Source organism: Natator depressus, chromosome 27, assembly GCF_965152275.1.
Source record: "Natator depressus isolate rNatDep1 chromosome 27, rNatDep2.hap1, whole genome shotgun sequence".
NCBI lineage: Eukaryota > Metazoa > Chordata > Testudines > Cheloniidae > Natator > Natator depressus.
This window is the reverse complement of record NC_134260.1, coordinates 14,170,355-14,192,511: the sequence shown is the minus strand read 5'-3', so window position 1 is coordinate 14,192,511 and position 22,157 is coordinate 14,170,355. Positions and strand designations below refer to the sequence as shown.

The following is a 22,157-nucleotide window of genomic DNA, read 5'->3' as shown; positions in this document are numbered from 1 at the left end:
CCCTGCTAGCCCAGCCCCGGGTACCCCCCGCAGCTCCGCCGGTGCCCCTCACTCCCGACCCGCAGCCCCTGCTAGCCCAGCCCTGCTGATGCCCCTTACTCCCGACCCGCAGCCCCTGCTAGCCCAGCCCTGCCGGTGCCCCTCACTCCCGACCCGCAGCCCCTGCTAGCCCAGCCCTGGGCTCCCCCCAAGCTTTGAGAACCCCCCACCCCACAGATCTGCCTGTGCTTCCCAATCCCACAGCTGCCTGCTATCCCAGTCCTGGGCTCCCTGCGCCCCACGGCCCTGCCAGTGCCTCTGAATCCACCCCATGGCTGTCCCTCCTTCTAGCCCAGTCCTCCCACCCAGCTCCCCTCCCCGCCTCACTGAGCCCCGTTCCTCTTGCCCCAGACCTGTGTAGCTGTGGCAACGTCCCCGAGGTGGAGATCATCAGCCTGCTGGGGGAGCAGCTGCCCCACTACACCCTGCGGGCCGACACGCTCTTCGGGTACGAACACGACGACTGGCTGCACACGCCCCTGCTGCCCCCCGAGGCGCCCACCCCCCTGACGCCCCAGCAGATTGAGGAGACCCTGAAGTATTTCCGTGAGTGCCGTGGGGCGCCCCTGGGGGCCAGCGAAGGGACGTGGGGGGAGCTGGGTACTGGGGTCCCATTGGGGGTGCAGGGGGAAGGGGCTAGGGGCCCTGAACCAGGGCGAGGAGCAGGGCTGGGGGGGGCTAGCTGGTGCCCCTTCCCGGGCCAGCCCCCCCCTAGGGCTGTGGGGCAGCTCCCCCCCATGTCCAGGACACAAGAGCAGAGCGGGAGTTAATTGCAGCTAATTAGGTTGCGCGGGTGCAGTGGGGGGATTTCCAGGCTGCAGCCTCCGTCCTCTCTCAGGGACCCCTGTGCTGCCGGATGGGATCAGGGGGCTCGTGAGGGGGGTTTACAGTGAGGGGCTCCTCGGGAGGGGACAGCAAGGACGGTTTGGAGGGGCCTCTGGGGTGCACCCCCAGCTCCCTCTGCCCCCCGTTAGGCAGGGGCTGGTGGCCTTTCCCTCCAGGATCAGGCCTCCCCATGGGACCCAGGCCATTACCAGCTGGTGCCAAATGTGTCTTGCCCCACACCCTGCACCCACTCCAGTGCCATTCTGGGCGCAGGTTCAGGGGCCTGGTTCCCCACTCAGTGTCGCTGCCCCATGGCTGAGCCGGTGGGAGCTGGTCTAAGCCGCTAGGTGTATGCTGTCCCACCCCCGCCGCCCGCAGGGGGACCCCCAGCTCTGCCGCCTTCAGGGGGGTCCTCCAGCTCCACAGCCCTCTGGGGGACCCCCAGCTCCACTTCCTGCAGGGGGACCCCCCAGCTCTGCTGCCTTCGGGGGGACCCCCAGCTGCTGGAGTCCTGGAGCAGCCCACGCGCAGAGGAGCTGGAACCCTGGGACCAGGATGCACATTCACAGAGCCCCCATTATGGGGAGGGGGGAGACTTGTGCCCTTTGACCCCTTGGGACTGGTGAAGCTGGGGGGGCCAGGAAGGGAAGCACCATGGGGCCAGGTGGCTCCCCCTCTCTGGGGGCTTTGGGGGTCAGAGGTTCGGTGTGGGGCACAGACAGGATTAGCTCTGATTCCTTTGTGATTATTGTCCATGTGTTGTGAGAGCAAGAGGGGAGGGGGCAGATTAGAGCGGGGGGGGGGTCCTGACAGGGAGGGAGTCATGGGGGCAGGGCAGGGACTGTAGATGGGAGAGGGGAGGAGGTCTAGGTGTGGGGTGGGGAAGGCGTATAAATGGGCCACTGAGAATGTAGCCAAATTTGCCCAGTCCCACTGGGCCAGCTCCGGGAAGGGACCTCGGGCAGATGGCAGCAGCCCCTCCCCTCTGGGACACCCCAGACCAAGGGGCATGGCTGCCCACGTGTCTCTGACTCCCCCACCCCGGTCGGTCCATGTGTGCTGGGCGGGGCGTGCTGGCTCCTCTCCTTGATCCCGCGTCCTGGTCCGTTAAGCTGCCATCGGAAGGAGCCCCATGTAATCTGATTGTGGGACCTAAACCGGGGAGCAAATCCCCAGGTGGGGGATTAGGCAGAGGCCGCGTCTCCTGCTCTGCTGCAAGGAGCCTCAGCCCAGCTGCCCCTGGCCATGAACACAAACCCGCTGGGCATTTGGCTGTGGATCCGCCCTGGGGGGCTCCCTGCACCCTGGTGGGGGGAAGGGGTCTGGCTGTTTGGTCTGTGCCCAGCAGGGAGGCTCGCTCCTGGAAAAGGGCTTCACAGACACTCGCTGAACCTAGCAAGTCCCGTGATGGTCTGATGGTTGGAGCAAAGGGGCTGTGAGCCAGGATGCCTGGGTTCTATTTCTGGCTGGGGGAGGGGAGTTGGGGCTAGGGGTTGCAGGGGTGGGCTAGAAGTCCTAGGTTCCCTCGGTTGCCAAGTCACTTTGCTAGGTTGCCTTGTGCCTCGGTTTCTCTTGGGTTCAGAGCATTAATTCTTGAAGTGGCGGGACTCTGCCAAAGAACAGCTGGGAGCGAAGGGCAGGAATCAATCCAGCATCGTCGCTGGGTGGGTTCCTAGGGCCCGTTTCCCTGAACTGAGAGTCAGGAGGAGGGAATGCTGGCAGGGTGGGGGGGGTCTGTGTGTCTGGCTCTGGGCTGGGCGCTGACCCATTGTTCATTGTCCCACGGGGATTTACTTGCGTCTGCCAGTCAGAACTGCCCCATGGGACCCTCCCGTTGTGCTTGCTTCCCGCCTGCCCGTGAAGGTTCCCACGTGCACCGGCAAATGCTCGTCCATTATTAAAGCACCAGCATAAATTATTCAAGTCTTCCCCTGCATGGGCCTCCTTGCTACCTTCACCCAACCGTGTTTATGGCAGAGCTGGCAAGGGACCCAGACTGGTCGCAGCTGCCAGCCAGCCAGGGGACGTAGGGCACCATGGGCACAGACAGAGAGCGCCCTGGGTCCTGCATATGGGACTCTCCGTGCTGGCTGGAGAAGCCCCTACGGGGCTCACAACTCCCCAGCCATGAGCATTGTGGCGAGCAGACCCCAGATCCCGCCCCAGGAGACAGCACCTCCCTCAGCACCAAGGGGCGTCTCAGAAGGAAGGAAATTCCCACCCAGAAAACTTGGTTCTGCCTGAGCTGGGGCTGGGAGCCAAGGGCTCGTTTGCAGCATCGCTGCTCTGGGACCGGCGCTCGTGAGACGGGCCCGGATTCAAACCGATGCTGCTGAGAAGAACCTGAGTGGTGGGAAATCTGGGACTTGTCTGGGCTGGGTCACAGGACCCCCCCCCCCCAGGAAAACACACCCCGCACGTGTACCCCCCACATTCGGGGAAAGATCGGAGCTCCTCCCATTGCCTCTCGGCATGAGCCAGAGGCCGGAACCCTCCCCTGCTACCCTCCCCGTGTGGCCCCTGCTACCCTCACCCCACCACCCACCATGGACTAGAGAGCCCCCCACTCACCGCCCTTCATGGGGAGAGACCCCCAGGCTCCAAGTACAGGGTGGAGACTGGCATTTTCCACGTGCACCCTGAATCCACAGGCCCCAGATCCCCCCAGCACCTCCCGCCCTCACAGGCTTCCCCGTCCCTCCTCCTGGCTGCAGGTTTGGGCAGGTGGGGAGCTCTGCTCCCCGTGTGCAGCCAACATGGCAGGGGGGCTGTGAATCAGCCCCGAGCGCTCCAGTTCATTAGCTGCGCTCGTGGCAGGGATGGGGGGGCTGCTGTCATGCAGCCCCAGGTGGCGAGGGGGACAGGAGCGGGGTGACGGGCAGCAGGACTGTCTGTCCCACAGGGCCACATTCCCCCCTTCAGACACCAGCCATCAGATTTTGCCTTTGTCGCGCCGAACCAACGGCTTGGGGCCCCGCACCTGCACAGGGATCCTCCTGCAGGGTCCGGCCCAGGATTCCCCCTCCTCTCCCCGGGGGTCTGGGCTCCGAGAATACTATTGATAGACACCCTGAGCACTGGGGAACGATCCAGGGAGCAGGATCCCCCCTCGCCACAGAGCCCCCGGTCCCTCCTATGGGCCAGAAGAGGGGTCAGGTCAGGGTCAGATTTTCAAACAGCTCCAGCCGATCCCTCCATCTGCGGAGCCCTCCCAGCTGGGGACCGTTCGCACCCTGGCCTTGGGGGCTCCCAGCACTGGCCTCCGGGGGCCGGCTCTGCAGCAGGGGCTTCTCCGTCTGCAGGAGGGTGTGGGGCCAGCCCCAGCCTCGCCCGCTGCAGGGGGGCGGCTCTGAGCCAGGTGCCCCTGCAGAAGGATGCAGCTGCAGAGCCACGGGCTTCTGTCAGAGCCGATCCATTCTGCAGGGAAGGGGGGGGAGCTCTTACTGACCCCCCCAGAGCCACTCCCACAGATGCAGGCTTAACCCCAGCACTGCCCCCTGCCCCCAGGAGCCCTTTATCCCCAGCATGGCCTGCGCCTCTCGAAACAGGGCACCCTCGCTTTCCAAGGAGATGGTCTAGTCTGTGCTGCTCTCCTCTGCCCCCCCCCCCCGCCTGCTTGAATGGGATGTGCCCAGCCAGGTGCAGAGACAAGGGAGACCCTATAAATAGGGGTTGCAGCGGTGGGGCCCCATCACTAGGGAGTGGGAGCAGGGGAGGGAGCTGGGCTGGCTGGACACCCCCCACCCCCTCTGCTCCGGGAGCTGGGGCTTGGCTGCATGTTCCCCTCTGAGCTGTGCGAGGTGGGGGGGCTCCGTGGGCCCCAGGCCATGGAGTTCTGGAGCAGCCCCACAGCCTATGAGGAGGTGCATGGGAGCGCAGCTCTGGCCGGCCCCCCAGATCTGATCACTAACGAGCTGGAGGAAGGTGAGCACCGGGGCGAGGGGTGAGCTGGGGTGCGGGGGGTGCATTGACCCTGTGTGCTCTGGGCACTGACCTTCGTTCAGAGCCCCTGTGTGCTCCCGTCCTACTGTATATTAACCCCCCCTCCCCACACACACACACACTTGGCTAAAGTTAAATCCCCCAGGCCCCCTCCCTGGGGCTGCGCCGTGTGTTCTGCCCCAGCTGGGGTGGCCGCTCCTCTGGCATGGTGGGACCCGCCTGGGCATTGGCGCTGGGGCGGGCGCTCGGTCGTGCTGTGTGGATGGCTTGTCTGGTGCCTGGCTTTCGCCCGCTGCGGGTTTGCGGTGGCCCTGGCGTGCCTGGCCCCATAGGTATTGTGTGTTCGTGCGGTGGCTGCCTGCTGCCGAGCTAGCTGGCCCCTGAGCTGGCCCTGCTGCGGTTGGCTTCCAGCCCCCGCCCGGGGGGAAGGGCCCCGGTGGCTCCGCTGTGCCGTGCCGGAGCCCCTCGGGGCAGGGTGCCCCTGTCGCTCTCCCCTCGTGGGGCGGCTTCCTGGCCTGGAGCAGTCTGTTGCAGAGCAGGTGCTGCAGACATGGGGTGGGTCTCGGAGCCCCTTGACTGCCCGGCGTGTCTGCCCTCCCCAGGTAGGGGGCAGGAGCCCGCTCGAGTTCGGTTGTGGCCTTACCTTCTGGTAGGGGAGGGCGGCAAATGGGGTCTGCACGGCCTGGCTGCCGGTTCCCCAAGGGTTTGGGCTGGCGGCAGTGCCCCCTGCGTCTGTCCAGGGCTGCTGGCTGCAGGGGTGGGCGCCGGGTTGTCTGGGGCAAGGTGTGTGTGGCACCGACTGGTGCTAGAGAGTAGCAGGCGCTGCGGGCTCCCCTCCTGCAGAAGGCCCCCCGGGGAGCACCAGGTTTTCCTGGACCCCTCTCCGGCAGGGCTGGGGGCCCCTTCCCGGGGCTGGCATTGGCAGCCAGATGGAAATGTTGGGGGGATGAGGGAGGCACCTGTGTTCCCATTGCAGCCACCCAGCAGGGAGGCTGGCGTCACATGGGGCCCAGCTGTGGCCCCGGTCCCCCCTCTGGCTCACTGCAGGGTGCCCGCTGGGGGGAGGCGGGGCCTGCAGCTGGAAGGCCCATGGGTGCTGAGGGGCTCTGGGGGCGGGAGGCCCAATGTGCTGTCAGGATGGTGCGGCGAATACAGAGCTCTGAGCTGGCGCCCTAGACCCCCGGCTGGGGGGCTTTGGTGGCTTCCCAGTGACCCCGAGAGGGAAGATTGTCTTTCCCCCAAGAGCGCAGGGCCAGGGGCTCCTTGGGGGTGGGGGCTGGCTGAGAGCTGGAGGAGCAGTGCGGGGCTGGGGCGGGTGGGGGGCAGGACACAGACAGGGGATGGGGCTCGGTGTCCGTCTCTCTGCATCCCCAAGCCTGACGGTTTTCTCTCACCAAACAATGGCTGCCAAGCGAATCTACCCCCGGGGCTGGGTTCTGGGGGGCCCCCACTGCTGGGGCAGGCACCCACCCTATGCCAGGCCCGTTCCCGGTCTAACGGGGGGGCGGGGTCTGTATCTCGCCGCACGGCCTGCAGACCCCAGCAGCCGCCCGGCGCCCGTCACTCACTCACGCCTTAACGAAGCTCACGCTCTAATTATTTCCAATTATGGTTCAGCAGCCTGACGAGGTGCTGGGGGGGTCCCCTGCGGAGACCGAGGGCCTGCTGGGGGAGGGGGCCGACCTCTCGGATCCTGCCCCCGCCCGCCATGCGGACGTGCCAGCCTGCACGCGGGCTGGGTGTCGGGAGCAGGGCGTGGCGCCCGAGGGGGCGGGGGGGGCGCGGGGGCGGGATTAGCCGGGTTGTTGACAAGACAGCAGCTGGGCAGAACGGGACAGACTGTTCCCAGGCCCGGCGGGGCTGGGCATCGCCATGGCAATGCGCCGCCGATACGTCACCGCTGACCGGGGCAACGTAATGGGATTTGTGGGATCTCTGAGCTTCTCCTGCTAACCCACTTTACAGGCACCCTGGGCCCCGTGTCAGCCGGGCTTAGTGCTCTGGGTGGGGAGATCGCTCGCTGATCCTCTCACTCCTCCCAGGCAGAGTGTCCCTGCTCCTCAGGTGGGGAAACTGAGGCACACAGCTGGGATGCTTTGTGCCCAGTGCCTGCTTGGCAAGTCAGTGATAACATTGCAAATGGAACCCAGGCGTCCTGGCTCTCAGCGCCGCTCCTGTAACCCCTAGACCCCTCGCAGAGCTGAGGCTAGAACCCAGGAGTCCTGGCTCCCAGTGCCCCTCCTGTAACCCCTAGACCCCACGCCCCTTGGTGGAGCTCCTCCTGCTGTTTCTCTAGCTCGTCCCTGAGGTAGGAGCCCAAAGTGCGCCCTGGCAGGTTTTCCTGGCGCGGTCAGTAAAGTCAGAGCCCCGGCCCCACCGCCATGGTGCAGGCCCCTTCTGCTTCCCTTCCTCCCTGGGGTGTCTCTCCCCTGTGCTCAGCTGTGTCCAGCCTCCCTGCTGCTGCTTAGGAAGGGCCCGAGGACACGCTGGTGCTGCTTAGTGTCCGCACGGCAGGCAGCTGGCTGTTGCTTAGGCAACCTGCCCACGTCTGCCTGGGCCCATGGCAGCTCGCAGGGCTGGCGCTTGGCTGGCACCTCTCCGCTCTGCAGCGGCATGGGGGGTCGATGCAGGAGGGGAGCTGGGCTGGGGGCTCAGTGCAGCAGGTGCCAGAAAGGGGCAGATAGGCCCTGGCTGGCTCATGCGGAGACCCAGCAGGGTGTAGCCGAGGGGGTCTCTCATGGGGGGTTATGCCAGGGGTTGGTCGGTCTGCCTTCCTGTGGGAGTGGGCCGTTCTGTGGTGCGGCAGGATAGGGAGAGGTGGGTCTCTGGGTAGTGGGGGTGGGGAGAGCTGGGGACTGGGAGCCAAGACTCCTGGGTTCAACTCCTGACCGCTGACTCTGTGTTCCCATGGGCGAGTCCAGTTCCATGTTCAGTGCCTCAGTTTCTCCATGCGCAGAGCAGGACCAATCCTGACCCAGCCTCCAGGGAGTGGAGCCTCCCGAACTCCATGCGAGGGCTGGGAGACCCCCACCACGGCCGACGCTGGAACAGAACGGGGAGGCGCTTGCTGGGGAACAGGTCTGTGCCCCATGTGGCTGAGGGGAGGCTGTGGAGCCTGCTCCCTGCCTCAGTTACCCTTTGGCCTCTGCTCCAGCCCCTGTGTGAGCCTGGCGCTCCCTCGAGAGCTGAGACCCTCTGGAGGCCAGGCAGTGGGAGCCTTGTGAGCAGCTGGACGCATAGAGTCCTGCCTGGTGTTCCCGGCTTGCCTGGCAGAGCAGGCCAGGTGAGAGCCCATGGGGCAGGCACAGACCCACGAGCATCCCTCTCCAGCTGCAGGGGCCCTCTGGGGTGGGGGAGCTGGGCTGGGAACTGGCCGTCTGTGTCCATTGCACCCATCCCACTTGTCCTGAGCAGAGACGGGCAACGGAGCTGAACTTAACCCTGCAGGAGCTGGGCTGGGACCTGCCAAAGCTAATTGCACTAGTGAGCTGAGCCAGGTTGGAACCTGGGTGAAGTCTCCTGGCTGCCCCTGCCCACAGCTCTGGGGGCAAATGAGGGCGACTGATCTCCTGGGGGAGGCGGGAGATGGATTGGAAGTGACGTGGCCTGGCGAGCCTGGCAGTGCTATCATAGAGGCTGGTGGAGCTGAGCAGTTTCCAGCCTGGCCCTGTGCTGGGATCTCGCTTCCAATCCTGTCTCCACGGCCTGGATTTTTCCATTCCCTCCGTCCCCACTGAGCTCGGTCTGAGCGGTGTCCTGCAGAGGCACGGGGCTGGGGGTCAGCGTGGCTGATGGGAAAGGGGCTGAGCGCAGTATCTGGATTGTGTGTGTGGTCACCACTGAAGTGTGTGGGGGGGTGGGAGGTTCTGTTTAACTTTGGGCTTTGCTGACGTCTTGGCAGGTGGCTCCTGCCATGACCCCTCTGCTCACTACCTGCCTGTCAGGGACCCATCTCCTTGCCCCCCAGAGTCAGCGGCCCCAGGGTGTGAGGGGTTAGATCTTTGTACAAGGATCTATGTCTGAACCTGCCACGGTGGTTCCCAGTACACATCTAAAGTCTATTCCCTGCCAAGCTCTTGGCCTTGATGCTGCCTTGTAGCAGTGAGTTCCACAGGCAAACAGTGCGTTGCACAAATAACGTGCTCCCTCTCTTCAGTTACAAACGTGCTCTCTGTCTAAGGCACTTGTCTGGGCCCTGTTCCCATGGTGTCTGAGCACAGCACAATCTTCATTGCATTTATCCTCGCAGCCCCTGCCCTGGCAGGCAGGGCACCGGGCCGTTATCTCCATTGGACAGATGGGGAATGGAAGCACAGAGAGGTTAAGTGTCTGGACCAAGGTGTCACAGGACTCTGTGGCAGAGCAGGTCCCCCAATCAGTGCTCTAACTACTGCACCTCCCTTCTTCCCTGTCAGCTCCACTGAACGCCCCCTGCTTCTAGTGTGCTGTAGGCGAGCGCTGGCTTCCCTTTCCTTGTTCAAGAATGCACCCCAGGGATCAACTTCCTGCCTCTCTGGGCACTCCTGCTCGTGCACGTCCTGTCCTACAGCTGTAGTTTGCAGTGGCAGGGCAGCTGATGGCTTGACCCCAGAGGTGGCTGCATTTCAGTGGCAGGTGAAGCGACCCACCAGGGGAGCTAGGAGGCTTGGCAGTCCTTGGATGAAGAGGGCTGGTGGAGCTGATGTGATGGGGCAGGGAACCAACCCTCTTTCTTGCTCTTTCACAGTCCTCTGTTCCGAGCGGGTCGGCAGGATCACAAAGACCTACCATGATCTTGACGCGGTGACCAACCTGCTGGAGGAGGTAGGTGGAGCTGCTTCCCCCTCCTTGCCTGAGGTCTCTGCTCCTCCCCAGAGGTGGTGGCAAACTCACACGGTGCCCTGCTGTGTCAGAAATGCCCCAAGAGGCTCCTGGCTTGGGATAAGAGGGCCCTGGGCATGGGGCAGCAGTTCTGGGAAGGTGGGCTGGAGACTGGTCAAATCTGGGTGGGGAGGGAGGAAGTGTGTAAGGGGGTGAGGGGCCAGTCTGGGGTGGCTGGGGTGCCTGCCCCAGTTGACAGCAGCCTGTCTCCCCCCTGCAGAAGGAACGGGACCTGGAGCTCGCAGCCCGGATCGGGCAGTCCCTGCTGAAGCAGAACCGGAGCCTGACTGAGCGCAATGAGCTCCTGGATGAGCAGCTGGAGCTGGCCAAGGAGGAGGTAAAGGCCCCCCCATGGGCTCGGGTGGGAAGCAGGGCCCTGGCACCTGCACCCGCTGAGCCCCCATGGCTCTACGTACTGGCCATTGAGCCAGCTCCCCCTGCGAGCCTGTCCCAGCCCTGCCCCCACATGGGCGAGAGGTGCTCGGCACCTGGGGCCCATCCCATCTGCAGTGCCCACAGTGAGGGGGCCACTGTCTGTGATGGGGGGGCCCCTGCACTGAGCCCCTCTAAACTCCCCCATGTGGTAGTGCCCTGGGCTGAAGTCAGGCTGGAGACCTGGCCCAGCTGCTTCCCCCACATGAGTGGGAGCCCTCTGGGGACCCTGCCCAGCCTGCCTCACCCCCGGTTGTGCCCAGTTTCCCTTCTTGTCCCCCCCAGATTGCCCAGCTGCGGCACGAAGTCTCCATGCGGGATGACCTGCTCCATCTCTACACCAACACCGTGGAGGACAGCGAGCCGGCCACAGCCACTGCCACGCCGTGAGTGACCCGGGGGGCTCTGCTCCCATCACTGGGGGGAGACTCTGCCCTCGGCTGGCTCGTGCCTCGCTCGCTCCAGAGAGCCGTGTCCTGCCCGGGCTGGAGCTGGGCCCCCAGATTTGGTGACTGAGCATTAAAGCCCCCAGTCCTGGAGCTGCCCTCAGCTGGGACCTGCTCTCTGAGGGGCAGCTCCTGGGACCAGGGCGGCTCTGCCCTCTTCTCCCCTCAAGTGGCAGCAGGGAGGTGGGTGCAGGAAGGGCCTTGGGTCCCTTTTCCTCCTGCCTGGTGGATGGGGTCTGGCCTGTCTCTGGGTGGCGCTGGGGGTTTATGGGCCCCTCTCTAGGAGGCCCAGGGGCAGCTGCATCCTCCCAGGGGCGGGAGTTATGGAGGTGTACGGGCTGCCTCCCTGCCCAGCGGCGATGCTTGGGAGGGGCTGGGCGGCTGCTCCCTGCCCCAGTGGCAGAGGGTGCCAGGTGCCCGGGCTGCTGCTGCTCACGGCCCCTCTGCCCCACAGGCTGCGACGGAACGAGTCCTCGCTGTCCCTGCAGCAGTGCGTCCAGTACGACGCCCTGCAGCAGAAACTCAGGGGCCTGGAGGAGGAGAACCAGAAGCTGCGCTTGGAGGTGAGAGCGGGGGGCAGCCCGCTCTGTGCCAGGCTGGGCTGGTGGGGGGGGCAGCCCGCTCTGTGCCAGGCTGGACTGGCGGGGGGGGCATGGTGGGAGGCTGTGGCTCATAGGAACAGGCAGCCAGTGACCTGGCGGGTGGGGGGATTCTTGGCCTGAGGGAGCTCTCTGCCCCAGCCGCTCTCCCTGCCCACCCCTGGCTGACCGCTGGGGGCCCCTTTGCTCCTGCCCTGGCACTGGGGGCGAGCAGGGGGCTGTTCCCGATCGAAAGCCCTGCAGAGTCGGGCCACGTTGTGGAGCCGTCGTGGGGGTGTGGGTGGGGGGTCTGGTCACCCCGTGGCTAATGCTCCTTCTCTCTCTCTCTCAGGCCACCAGCATCGCCTCGGAAACCTGCCAGTACGAGGACCAGGAGCAGCAGCTGATGCTGGACTGCGTGGAACAGTTCTGTACGTCGGCTCCGGGCTCCTCTCCTCCCGGGGCCTGCCTGGGCCTGGCCTGTGGGGGGGCAGGGGGCTCTGTGGGGAGGGGGCTGCAGTGGCCTCCCTTTGGGTGCCAGTCCCTGCACGGCAGTGAGCTCTCCCCAGTTCAGACACTGGAGACTGTGGGCGCTGGGCATGGAACCCAGGTCTCCATGGGGCACGGCTGGGCTGGGTGGGCGCCCCTCATGGGCCTGGCTCCCTGCGCCGTGGCTAATCTCCTGCCCCCTTCCTCCAGCTGAAGCCAGCCGGCAGGTGGTTTCTCTCTCCGAGGAGCTGGCCCGCAAGACTGAGGACACAGCCCGGCAGCAGGAGGAGATCAGCCAGCTCCTGGCCCAGATCGTGGACCTGCAGCAGAAGTGCCGCACGGTGAGTGCTGGGGCTGGGGAGCGCCCTGCGTCTGGCTGGCTGCCAGGGCCTCTCCCTGGAGGGGGGCAGCCCAGCTGGAGCAGCCGGGGAGGTGGGTCGGTGCCAAGGGAGGGGGCGACCGCAGCCCTGACCTGCTGTGTCTCCCCAGTACGGCGCGGAGGTGGAGGAGCTGCAGCAGCATCTGTCCGCGACGAAGGAGGCTCAGCAGAAGCTGCACACTGAGGTGAGCCCCTGGGGGGCGGGGGGGGCGGCGCTGGGCCCCCGGCGCTCAGCCGCTGCTGCTCCCTCCACCGGCCTGATCCCTGGCCCCCGCGGGCCCAGACTCGCTCTCTGCCGCGCCGCCCTTAGCGACAGGGCGGGGAGTGCAGAGCATGGGACGCGGGCAGTGGGGTGCCAGGCCCGGCTCCCCGTGCCCTGCCCTGACCCCCGTCCTGTGCCCGGGTAGCTGCGGGACCTGCAGGAGAAATACGCCGAGTGCGAGGGCATGCTGCACGAGGCCCAGGAGGAGACCAAAACCCTGCGCACCCGGAACCTCCCCAACAGCACCCTCAGCCGGTACAGCCTGCTGCCCTTGGTGAGTACGGCCGCGGGGCACCCGGCCGCGCCGCGGGGGGAGGCTCCCATCCTGGGCACTGCCACTGTCCCCACGCGTGGGTCCGGCAGTGCTGGGCGTGTTGGAGCTGCGCTCCTGGGTGCTGCCCCCCCGGGGCGAGCCGGGCATCGTGCCACGTTCATGAATGGGCTGCCCGGGCCCGTTGCACCAGCCCCGGGGGAAGCCGGCATGGCCCTGCCTTGCAGGGAGAGGGAGGGATGCGTGAGCTGTGGCATGTGAAGCGCGTCTGTGCTGAGCTCTGGGCACTGGTGCCCATGGGGTGCCTGGCTCCAGGCTGCTGGTGTTTCCCCTCGCTGTCCCCACTGACACCACGTGCTCTCTGCCTGCAGGACTCGCTGGCCGCGGAGATCAAAGGGATCATGAGGAAAGGAGCTGACAGCTCACCCTCCTCGGAGTACAAGTGAGTCTCCCCCCCTCGCTGTGGGGCAGGGGAGCCGGCCGGCCGCCAGGGCGCGGGCTTAACTACGACTCATGGGACCCAGCGAGCCTGCCGTGTCCGGGGGTGGGGGCCCTGAGTGGACCCATATAATGGATGGGGGTTGAGGGGGTGTCCCTGGGTGCAGATGAGGGCTGGGGTGGCCAACCCCCCCCAGTGATGCTGTCTGGGGGAGGGGTGGCCGGGCGGGCGGGCCCCCGGGGGAGGGGAGCCCGCTGACGGGCGCTGTCCCCGCCCAGGAGCTACAAGCGGGTCTTCGAGACGGTGAAGGTTGTGAACCAGGCAGTCAAAGCCAAGTCGCGTGCGGAGTCACCCCAGAACCTGCCCGGCTCCAAGCCGTCCTCGGCCCTCCCCTCGGCAGGGTGCAGCCGGGTCAGCACGCCCCGCACCAGCTACTACGGGTCAGACAGCGCCAGCCTGGCACTGGAGAACCTGGAGAGCGCCCTGTAAGTGCCCCTCCCCCACACTCGGCGGCTGGGAAGGCGGGTGCCATGCATTTGTGGGCTAGGGTCAGTCGGGGCTTCCACCCTTCCCCTTCCCAAAAGATCTGTGCTGGGGAGGGACACCGGGGGGCTGCAAACAGCCGCACTCAGCCCATACCTGATCTCTGCTGGACTCTGCGGAGAGATGCTCTCCTGGGGAGGTTTATGTAGGGTCTCCTTGTTGATGATCATACTGGTGTGTGAGGTCCGGAGCAGGACCCCCGACGGGGGATTGGAGCAGCGTGGCTGGGAATGTGGGTGGGTCCAGCCATGGCCCAGTGGGATGTAGCTGGTGTGAGAGATCAGGGCAGGTGGCCCCCTTGGCTGTGGTTCCAGGACCCAACCCAGCAAGGGGCTAATGGAGATGAAGGGTCTATCTCATAGATGACTGTGCCCTAGTCCTCTGAGCCAGCTTGTCACCCCTGTGGGGCACAGCCCTGGCACAGTGCCCCTTGCACTGGGGTGGTGCTCGGGGGGCATGGCGTGACGCTCCTCGGGCACACCCAGCTGCAGGGCTGAGCTTCCAGGGCCGTCCTAACTCTATCTCCTGCTTCCCCGTGGCAGAGGCGAGGAGAAGCTGCGAGGCACTCCGGGCACCCCGGGCAGGCACGACCTGGAGGCCGCGCTGCAGCGTCTGTCCGCCCGCCAGGAGAGCCATGCCTCGGAGCATTCCTTCTTCGAGACGGAGCGCGAGCAGAAGCTGAACCAACTGGCCAGGGACGTGGAGAGCTCCAGTGGGTTCCTCACACCCAACGACAGCATCCTGTCCATCGGCACCAACTACTCTGGCAGCTCGGAGCACACCGGGGCCTCCGGCTTCTCCCTCAGCTCCCTCTCCTACCTGCCAGACAAGCTGCAGATCGTCAAGCCCCTGGAAGGTGAGTGAGGGGAACAAGCAGGCCTGGGGCATCTCGCACAGAGGGTGGCCCCAGGGCAGGAGGTGAGGAACAGGCCAGGTTTGGGCTCAGGCCCAAGGGGAGCTGCTTGGAGGAGCCGCCTGCGTCAGCCTTGGGAGTTAAGTGTTGTATTAATTGAAATGGACTAACCGGGCCAACGGTGTTGCATAAGCCAGTCACTGGACAGCGTTAAACAGCCATGAATGAGGTCCAGGGCTGGGCATCCGGAGGCCGCTGCCTGCGAAGGGAAAGCACATGGGATCTCTTTCAGGGGAAAAGGCAATATGCCACACTTATTGGGAAAACAACAATTCACACCCACACCACACACACATCGATGTTATAGTTACCAGTTTGGATCCATATAGCGGCCAGCTCAGTTGATCACAGGTAGGGAGGAGCTGGGTTCTGTCGGTCGCGACAAAATGCTCCGGGGAAGTGGCAGGACAAACTCAAAGTTTAATGGCAAGGCACCTTGTGTTTTTTTAGTGATTTTTTATTTTTTTTTAAATTGGGACTAATGAGTTTTGCATCATTATGCTGTAATTGTTTGACGAGTACTTGATTTGTTTTTTTTTTAATTTTTATTTTAAGTTTTTTTAGGGAGTTACCCTATGCTGGTTTTGATTACAGATCTTTTGTCCCCATTGATAGGTGCCTGTTTTATTTTTAGTCATTAATTTGCTGCCATCTGACATTTCAATAGGGGTGTGTTGCAATCTCCTGGCACCCTTACGTTTGTCCTCAGTTCCTCCCTAGAACGTCTGGTCCAATGATGGCCTTCACACTTATCTTCTAACACACACATTCCTCCCTCTCTCACACAACAGAATAGATTTACACAGAACATTTGAACAGGAACATCAAATTGCAATGCAAGAGAAAACAATCACTGCATTCTTTTACTTATTTTAAAACGCTAAACCTACAACAAAGTGGTGACCCTAAAAGGTCTGTTACTGCCTCGAAATCGGCTCAGACAGATTCTGGCTGATGCATCTCTACCAATGGCCCATTAGGCCATTTCTTTCTGCTTTCAGAAAGGGGGCTGGCAGGATATGGTCAAATCCTACATCAATACATTGAATACATGCTACATTCTTCTTTATCCTTCATTCTAAAGTATACAAAATACAAACATAAAAATCCTCCCGCTACAGGAGAAGACAAACCGGTTAAAGCCTCTGACGTGGAAGGGGTCAGTGAGGGGTTCAGTGGAATATTTTTGTTCTCTCCCTTTAGCTGGGGAGTTCTAGCAGGAAACCCCCCTAGTGTGCAGGGTCTCGCTGGTTGATGCCTGTCCCATGAGGGAGGAAGGCAGCAGCGAGGAGCTGGAGCTTTCCTTGTGGCTGCTGTGAAAGTCCAACCCCGTTTCATCCCAGGAGGTGTGGGATTCAGCTGGAGCCGGGAGAGGTGGCGATGTCTCTGCCCAGTCTGCTCAGGGGGTCTCTGCATTAGGATGCAGATGGCCCAGGGTCCCTGGAGAGGGTGTGTGTGTGTGTGTGGGGGGGGGCATGTAGCAGCCGTAATGGTGAAGCTTGCGTCAGGAGCCCCTTTGTTCTCTCCCCCCCGCCCCAAATGCTCTTTGGGGCCTCAAAGAAGGACAAGAGAACAGTCTGTCCCCTTATTTGTCCCACACTTAGGCCTAATACCCAGCACCCCGATTTTGGGTCCTTAATTTCCAGTTCCACCATCTTGTTTTTACCAAGCCCAGTTTCAACACAGTCCTTGAGGTCTGGCCTCAGGCCAGTCTCCGTCTGTCTCCACGCCCCGCCCCCCCAGCCTTTTCCCGTCACCATTCAGCCATTCGGTTATTGTGACCCTTTATGAACTTTCACTCCCTCCTCCCAGCTGAGCTCACCATTTGAGTCAATTTAAGACCCAATTCTCCCACCAGTGTGTCTGTTGTCCCCCCCCAGGGGCCAGCTGTGGTGATGCTAGGCACTGTGAATGCTGCTGCCCTCCGGGGGCTGGGCAGAGCCGCAGCATCGCTGCTGGGGTCTCCTGCATTGCAAACGTGGGACATTCCCCACTGCAGGAGGTGGCTTGGAGGGCTAGAGCCATAGCGATGTCTGTCGGCAGCTCTGGGCACTGGGGCCCCTGGCAGCATGGGACGGAGCTAAGGGCTGGAGATCTGCATGGTTGGTGTCTCTGTCCCCAGGCTCGGTGACTCTCCACCACTGGCAGCAGCTGGCGAAGCCCAACCTGGGTGGGATCCTGGACCCCCGGCCTGGTGTGCTCACCAAAGACTTCCGGCAGCTGGACGTGGACCTGGAGGAGGTCTACAACCTGAATGACCTTGAGGAGGATGACGTGGACCTGAGTATGTTCCCGGCACTCGCTGCGTCCACGCCTTCCAAAGCCAACGGCTGCTCCAGTGGTGAGCCGGGGCCGGGGTGGGTGTGTGTGTGTGTGGGGGGTTAAGCCTGCCCTGACGGGACCCTGAGCCAGCAGCAGACAGGTATCGGCCTGGCTAGCGGGACTCTCCATGCCCCCTGCTGGGGTGCAACAAGGCTGGCGTCCTTTGCTCCAACCCATCCAGGTGCTCCCAGGACCCCTGCTGCCGTCTCTCCTTCCCATGTCTGTCTGCACGTCCATCTTGTCTCGGTCATCCATGTGTGGACGCTCTGTCTGGCTCTCTCTCCAGTCTCTTGCTGGGCAGCCCAGGGCCTGAGACTCTCTTCCCCCAGTCCCCGTGAGGTGCTCCACCCGCCCTGGGAGCTGCTCTTGTTCAGCCTGGTGTGTACAAAGGGGCCCTTGGTCTGCTGTGCGGAAACATCAGCCTTGGTCCTTGAATCTGCCCCTGGCTGGGGTCCCCCAGGAGCCCTACAGAGCCCGCCGGGGTCTCCCTGCACCCGTTCCCTGCTGACTCATTGGGGGCCTGTGTTGTGCTGTAGTCAGAGCCCTGAGCCCCCGGGTTTTGTCTCTGGTGCCCAGGTCGGTCAGTCTGTCCATCCCCCACCCATACATTAACCCCGTGTCTCCTGTCCGTGCCAGTGTTCCGCTCCTCCATTAACAACCTCCCCCAGACTCCATCCACCTTCACCATCACCACCTGCCGCATCCTGCACCCCAGCAAGGAGATCACCATGGTGACACCCAGGTAAGGCGGCCAGGGCCCCGCCCTCCCGTCCCCATCCCTGTGAGCCAATCATCCCCTCTCTAACCTGTCTCCTTTTCTCCCCCCGCCCCCCGGGCTGCTCTATCGGCTCCTGGTTCTAGGCAGCGGCACTCCTGGGGCGGGCGCCTCCTGCAGCCCCTGACGCTCTGAGGGGCTCGGTGCGAACGTAAGAGTCCCCGTATCACGCTGGCAGAGCTGGGCGCGGCAGCCCCACAGACACTGAGCGCAGGGGGCATGTGCGCTGCAGGAAGGATCCCTCCAGCTGCCTGTCTGGGCAGGATCCTGGGGGCTTACAGAGCAGGGAGCAGCTGTTGGGAGGTGACGAGGGGGCTCTTGCCAGCTGGCCCCTGCTCTGGGTCAGGACTACGCCGTCCCCCAAGTCTGCCCCCCTGCAGGCTGCGAGGTGTGAGTGGGGTTACCGCTGGACTGCAGAGGCTGGCCCAGGCTGCTCTTCCCTATGTGCCCCACTGCATCCCCCGCAGCTGTGGGGGGGGGATTCGTGCCTGGCTTGATTCCCAGCTGCGCTCGGGAACTGGCAAACCCGGGCGTCCCTGTCGTGCCAGTTTCTTGCTAAGAATCCCCGCTCCCTAATGAACCAGCGGGTGGCTGCTCCTGGTGGGCTGACAAGCCTGGCGGAGCTGGGCCCAGCACTGGAGCAAGAGGGAACGGGCAGCTGTTGTCTCCCATCAGATGAAGGGGTTTCTGTGCAGCCCAGATGCTGCTTTAGGAGTCAGATCTCCGCAGAGACCTGGCACTGACTGACACGAATGAGCAATTGGACATCAGGAGCCAGACCCCCCTGGGCTGAGATTCCCAACTTGCCCGGTGCCCTGGCAGTGCCATGCTCCATGTGTGTAGGTCGAGCCCCTCCTGTGTGTGGGGGGAGCAGCCTGGGTCCAGCCTCTGCCTCTGGGGAGCACCAACTAACCCACTAACCAGTAGCTGCCTGGGACACAGGATGTGCCATTAACCCACCCTCCCTTTTCTTTCTAGGCCTAAAGAGACTAACGTGGCTGGCACCAGGCGGGAGGTGCTGCCCTACCCTGGGCAAGGGGGGTCCTAAACTTGCTGTGGGCTCTCAGCACCTTGTGTGACTTGGCTAAGGGGGCGGGGGGTGTTGGCTGCTGCAGGTTAATGGTAAAGGATTCGTTAAGTAAACGAGCTAACGGGACCAGTGCCGGGAAAGAGGAAGCTCCTTGCTCTAGGGTAGAGCCAGGGACTCTCCAAACAGACCCAGTTGCTCTGCCAGTTCTCTCCCAGGGCTGCACCGGGGGCAATTCCCTTCAGTGTTGGCAATGGGCTGCAGGGGAGCTGGCACTGGATGGAGCTTGGCTGGGTCAAACTATTCACACTGTGCTGGGCAGGGACCCTGTGGCACCCCCCTGGGGGCTCAAGATGACTTAAGGTCCCAGAGCAAGTCAGGGACAGAGCCAGGAGTAGAACCCAGGAGTCCGGAGCTTGGCCCGAAGCCCAGAGCTTTGGGGTGGGGGCATGCCAGAGGTCAGGGCACTGGGGGGGAAGCTCAGCCCAGAGTGAGAGCTCCTCTTTCCTAGGCCAGGCCGGGCCTGTGGGGCTGCCACCTCCTTGTACTGACCAGCTTTCTCCCCTCTCTCCTCCCCAGTCTTTATAATACAGTCGTGCCCTCTTGTGGACCCTTTGAGAGGCTGAGTGCCACCAGCCCCGTGCCCCAGGCTCCGGACCCTGGCCCCAGGGCGCTGGCTGCGCCTCTCAGGCTCGTCACACTGCTGCTGGAGCACGGCATCTCCGCCTCGGTGCGAGCGAGCAACGCCCTGGCTGCGCTCCGGGCGCCGGAGCCCCCCTCCTGGCTTTCCCCCTTGAGGGAGCAGTGGGACAGCCTGGGGGGAAGGTCTCCGGGCAGCTCAGGCTTGGCTCAGCCTTTCCCAAGGGCCCCCGGGCTGGAGGACGGCAGGGCCCCTGGGCCTAGCAGATCCCAGAACAAGAGCAACATCTTCAGCTGGAACCTGGTGGAGAAGCTGAAGAGACTCAGGCTGGACAACGTGGTGGCCAGAGGAGAGGCCTCCTTCCGGGGCACAGAGGAGGCCAGGCAGCCCGCTGGGACACCAGCTGCCACCACCACCACACGGCCGTGAGCTGGTTCTTGGGACTCTGCTGCTAAGGGGAGCCCGTGAGCCTCCTGGTTGGGACATGACCCCTGCAGAGCAACGTGAGCCTCCCCACCACCCCCTCCCCAGAGCCCTTTCCAGCCAGGAGCCAGCTGGCAGGGGGAGATGATCCGTCCAGCTCTTGGCTGCTGGCGGGACCTGGGCTCTGTGGAGGGATCTGCTCTGTTGTCTCTTAACTTATTTCCAGGCACTGTTAGTGGGTCCCCTGGGTAGGGGCCCCCCACAGGTGATGGGGGTGGGGTGACCGTTTTCTGAGTGGCAGTGATGACCAGTGCAGCAGCAGCTGCTGTTTAATAGGCACCTTGGCTCTCTGCCACTGACCTGGGCATAGGGGACGTGTCCCCAGGGGGGCTCAGGCTGCCCCATGGCAAGCCCCCCGCCTCCCCTCCCCCAGGTGCAGCAGGTCTCCCGTGTGCCCTGTACCAAGGGGGTGAGGCCAGAGACACTCTGCTGAGCTGGAACTCAGCTTTGGGCTGGGAGGTTGGCTCTGGTCTCTTCAGAGCAGGTGCTTGGACTGGGCCCTTCCCCCAGCCATGTTAATGCTAGGGGAGCACAGAGTGCACGTGGGGCCTGGGGGGCTGCGGGGCAGCTTGTGCTGCCTGTCGCATCTTGCAATGATCCATTGTCCTGTCCTTTTCCACCCCCCGCCCCAGGATGGCAGCATCTCTGCCTCCGCTGCTCCGGGGGGGGTCGTGTCAGGATCACGAAACCAGGTCTGGAAGCTCAGGGGCCGAGGGGCAGCGGCTCTGGGGAGGGAAGTTGGCACAACCCCTGCTCGTAGGGGCTCTAGCCGCCTGCCCGAGCCCTGAATGTGCCTTCAGCCGCAGTGGGCAGGCACAGCTGGGGGTGGGGGTGTCTGCCCCTGGAACCGTGGGCAGGGAAGGGGCTCAGGTCTATGGTTTACATGTAGGTGGTGCGGGTGGCTCCCACCGCTGCCTGGTCTCCCCCCTACACCCACACTCCCTCTTAGCCGAGCACAGCGGTGGGGAAGGCCAGGTGCCGCGGCTGTGGCTGTCAATGGGGTGAGGGGGGGCTTAGGATCTTGATGAGGAACAGGCAATATTGTTCCAGCCAGGGAGGGGGCAGTGACTCTTATGGACAGGCCAGGCCCTGCTCTCCCAACAGCCTGAGGCCCAGGCCCCGGGGGGAGAGGAAATCTGCTCTCCTGGAGGGGCTGGGGTCAATGCAGGATGTTCTGGGCTGTCTGGTGGGCCCTGCTGTACTGTTAATATTGTACAATAGCAAATGCCCAGCCCTGCCGAAGCAATTCTGGCCCGAGTCCCTGGAACCGGGCTGTACTCGACCCCCTGGGCTGGCAGGGCTGGGCTGTGTGTGATTTCCTGTCACCCAGCGGGGCGCGGCCCTGGGCCGACCTGTCTTTTTAAAACACTGAGATTTTTCAACAGCTGTTTTGTCTTGTATCAATAAACTAAACTAGGGAGTGAAGACCCTGCCCCTTCCCACAGGGGGCGGGGCCTGCGTGCTGCTGGGGGTGTGGCTCTAGGGCTGTTCCATGCACAGCTGCTGCTCCCCATGTCCTGCTGTTTTCGATAAGTCTCTGCACTAGCTGGAGTTTATTCCCCCCCCCCCCCCCCCCCGACTCCCCAGCTGTGTCTTTCTGGTGAAATAAACGTGACGTAATCAGAACCGGCTCTGGCCTGGTGTTCGTGGCGCCATCTGAGCAGGACAGGGGCTTGTGTGGCCTGACCCCTCAAGCGACAGCTGGGCCTGGCCATGACCAGATCCCAGCAGTGGGGAGGTCTCTGGAGCTGCCCCCATGGGTTCAGCGAAGCAGGGGTGAGGTGGGGCACGGGGGGGGGGGGGGGGGGTCAGCTGCTTGGCTGCAGCTATTCAAAGGCTGGTGCCCCATGCTGCACGGGGCAGGAGCCAGGTGTGTAGGCACCAGCCTGGGTGAATGCTGCAGGGACCTGCCGGGGGGAGGGATGGTGCTGCTGTGTCACCCCCAGGGGACCGGACTAAAGCAGCTCCCCCTGCACTGAGGGTGGCTGAGAGCTGCTTGGAGGGATTGATTGAAATACCCCTGCAAGCATGATACCCTGCGCCCTGTCCCCTGCAATTAGCTGGCCAGGAATGGCCCAGCAGCTGAGCTCTGGCATCCTCCACCCTGACTAGGTCCAGGGGCCAGCGCTGGCAATTTTACTACAAGTCTTGCAATTGTTTTCCTTCAGCTCCTGGAGTCACGGGATTGTCGGGCTTTCTCACCACTCATTCTGCTCTTTGGAAGAACTTCTCCTGCATCAAGAACTACTCCTTGACCAGGGAGTCCTGAACATGCAGGGCTAGTGGGCAAGAAAAGCGATGGGGCAGAGGTGAGGGCAGCTGCTGGTGGGGAGGAGCCCTAGGCTGGGGCAGGGTAGGGGGGAAGCATCCCTCCCTCCCCAGATCAGGACTTGCTGTCCCAGGCTGGCCAGGGAGCTGTAGCATGACCAGACCTCACCCCACCACTGGCTCCACCTACTGCTGCTGTCACCCCTGCCCCCCTTGGGGCTGGG

The 22,157-nt window shown here is 63.7% G+C and overlaps 1 protein-coding gene across 2 annotated transcripts; it reads left to right on the top strand.

Annotated features, from left to right (window-relative positions):
• The first annotated feature begins 4,498 nt into the window (after positions 1–4,498).
• On the top strand, positions 4,499–21,227 carry HAP1 (huntingtin associated protein 1). 2 transcript variants are annotated; one of them, XM_074940641.1, is made up of 15 exons: positions 4,499–4,788; positions 9,533–9,609; positions 9,887–10,003; positions 10,384–10,484; positions 10,999–11,107; positions 11,475–11,553; positions 11,822–11,952; positions 12,101–12,175; positions 12,398–12,526; positions 12,895–12,965; positions 13,241–13,447; positions 14,048–14,361; positions 16,541–16,759; positions 17,377–17,482; positions 19,122–21,227. In XM_074940641.1, the coding sequence occupies exons 1-15, from the start codon at positions 4,641–4,643 to the stop codon at positions 19,609–19,611; spliced, it is 2,373 nt and encodes a 790-aa protein (XP_074796742.1). In that variant the 5' UTR covers positions 4,499–4,640; the 3' UTR covers positions 19,612–21,227. The 2 variants fall into 2 exon arrangements, with proteins under 2 accessions (XP_074796742.1, XP_074796744.1); XM_074940643.1 differs by lacking the exon at positions 17,377–17,482 and having other exon boundaries at positions 4,502–4,788; positions 19,122–19,313.
• Positions 21,228–22,157: the final 930 nt, after the last annotated feature.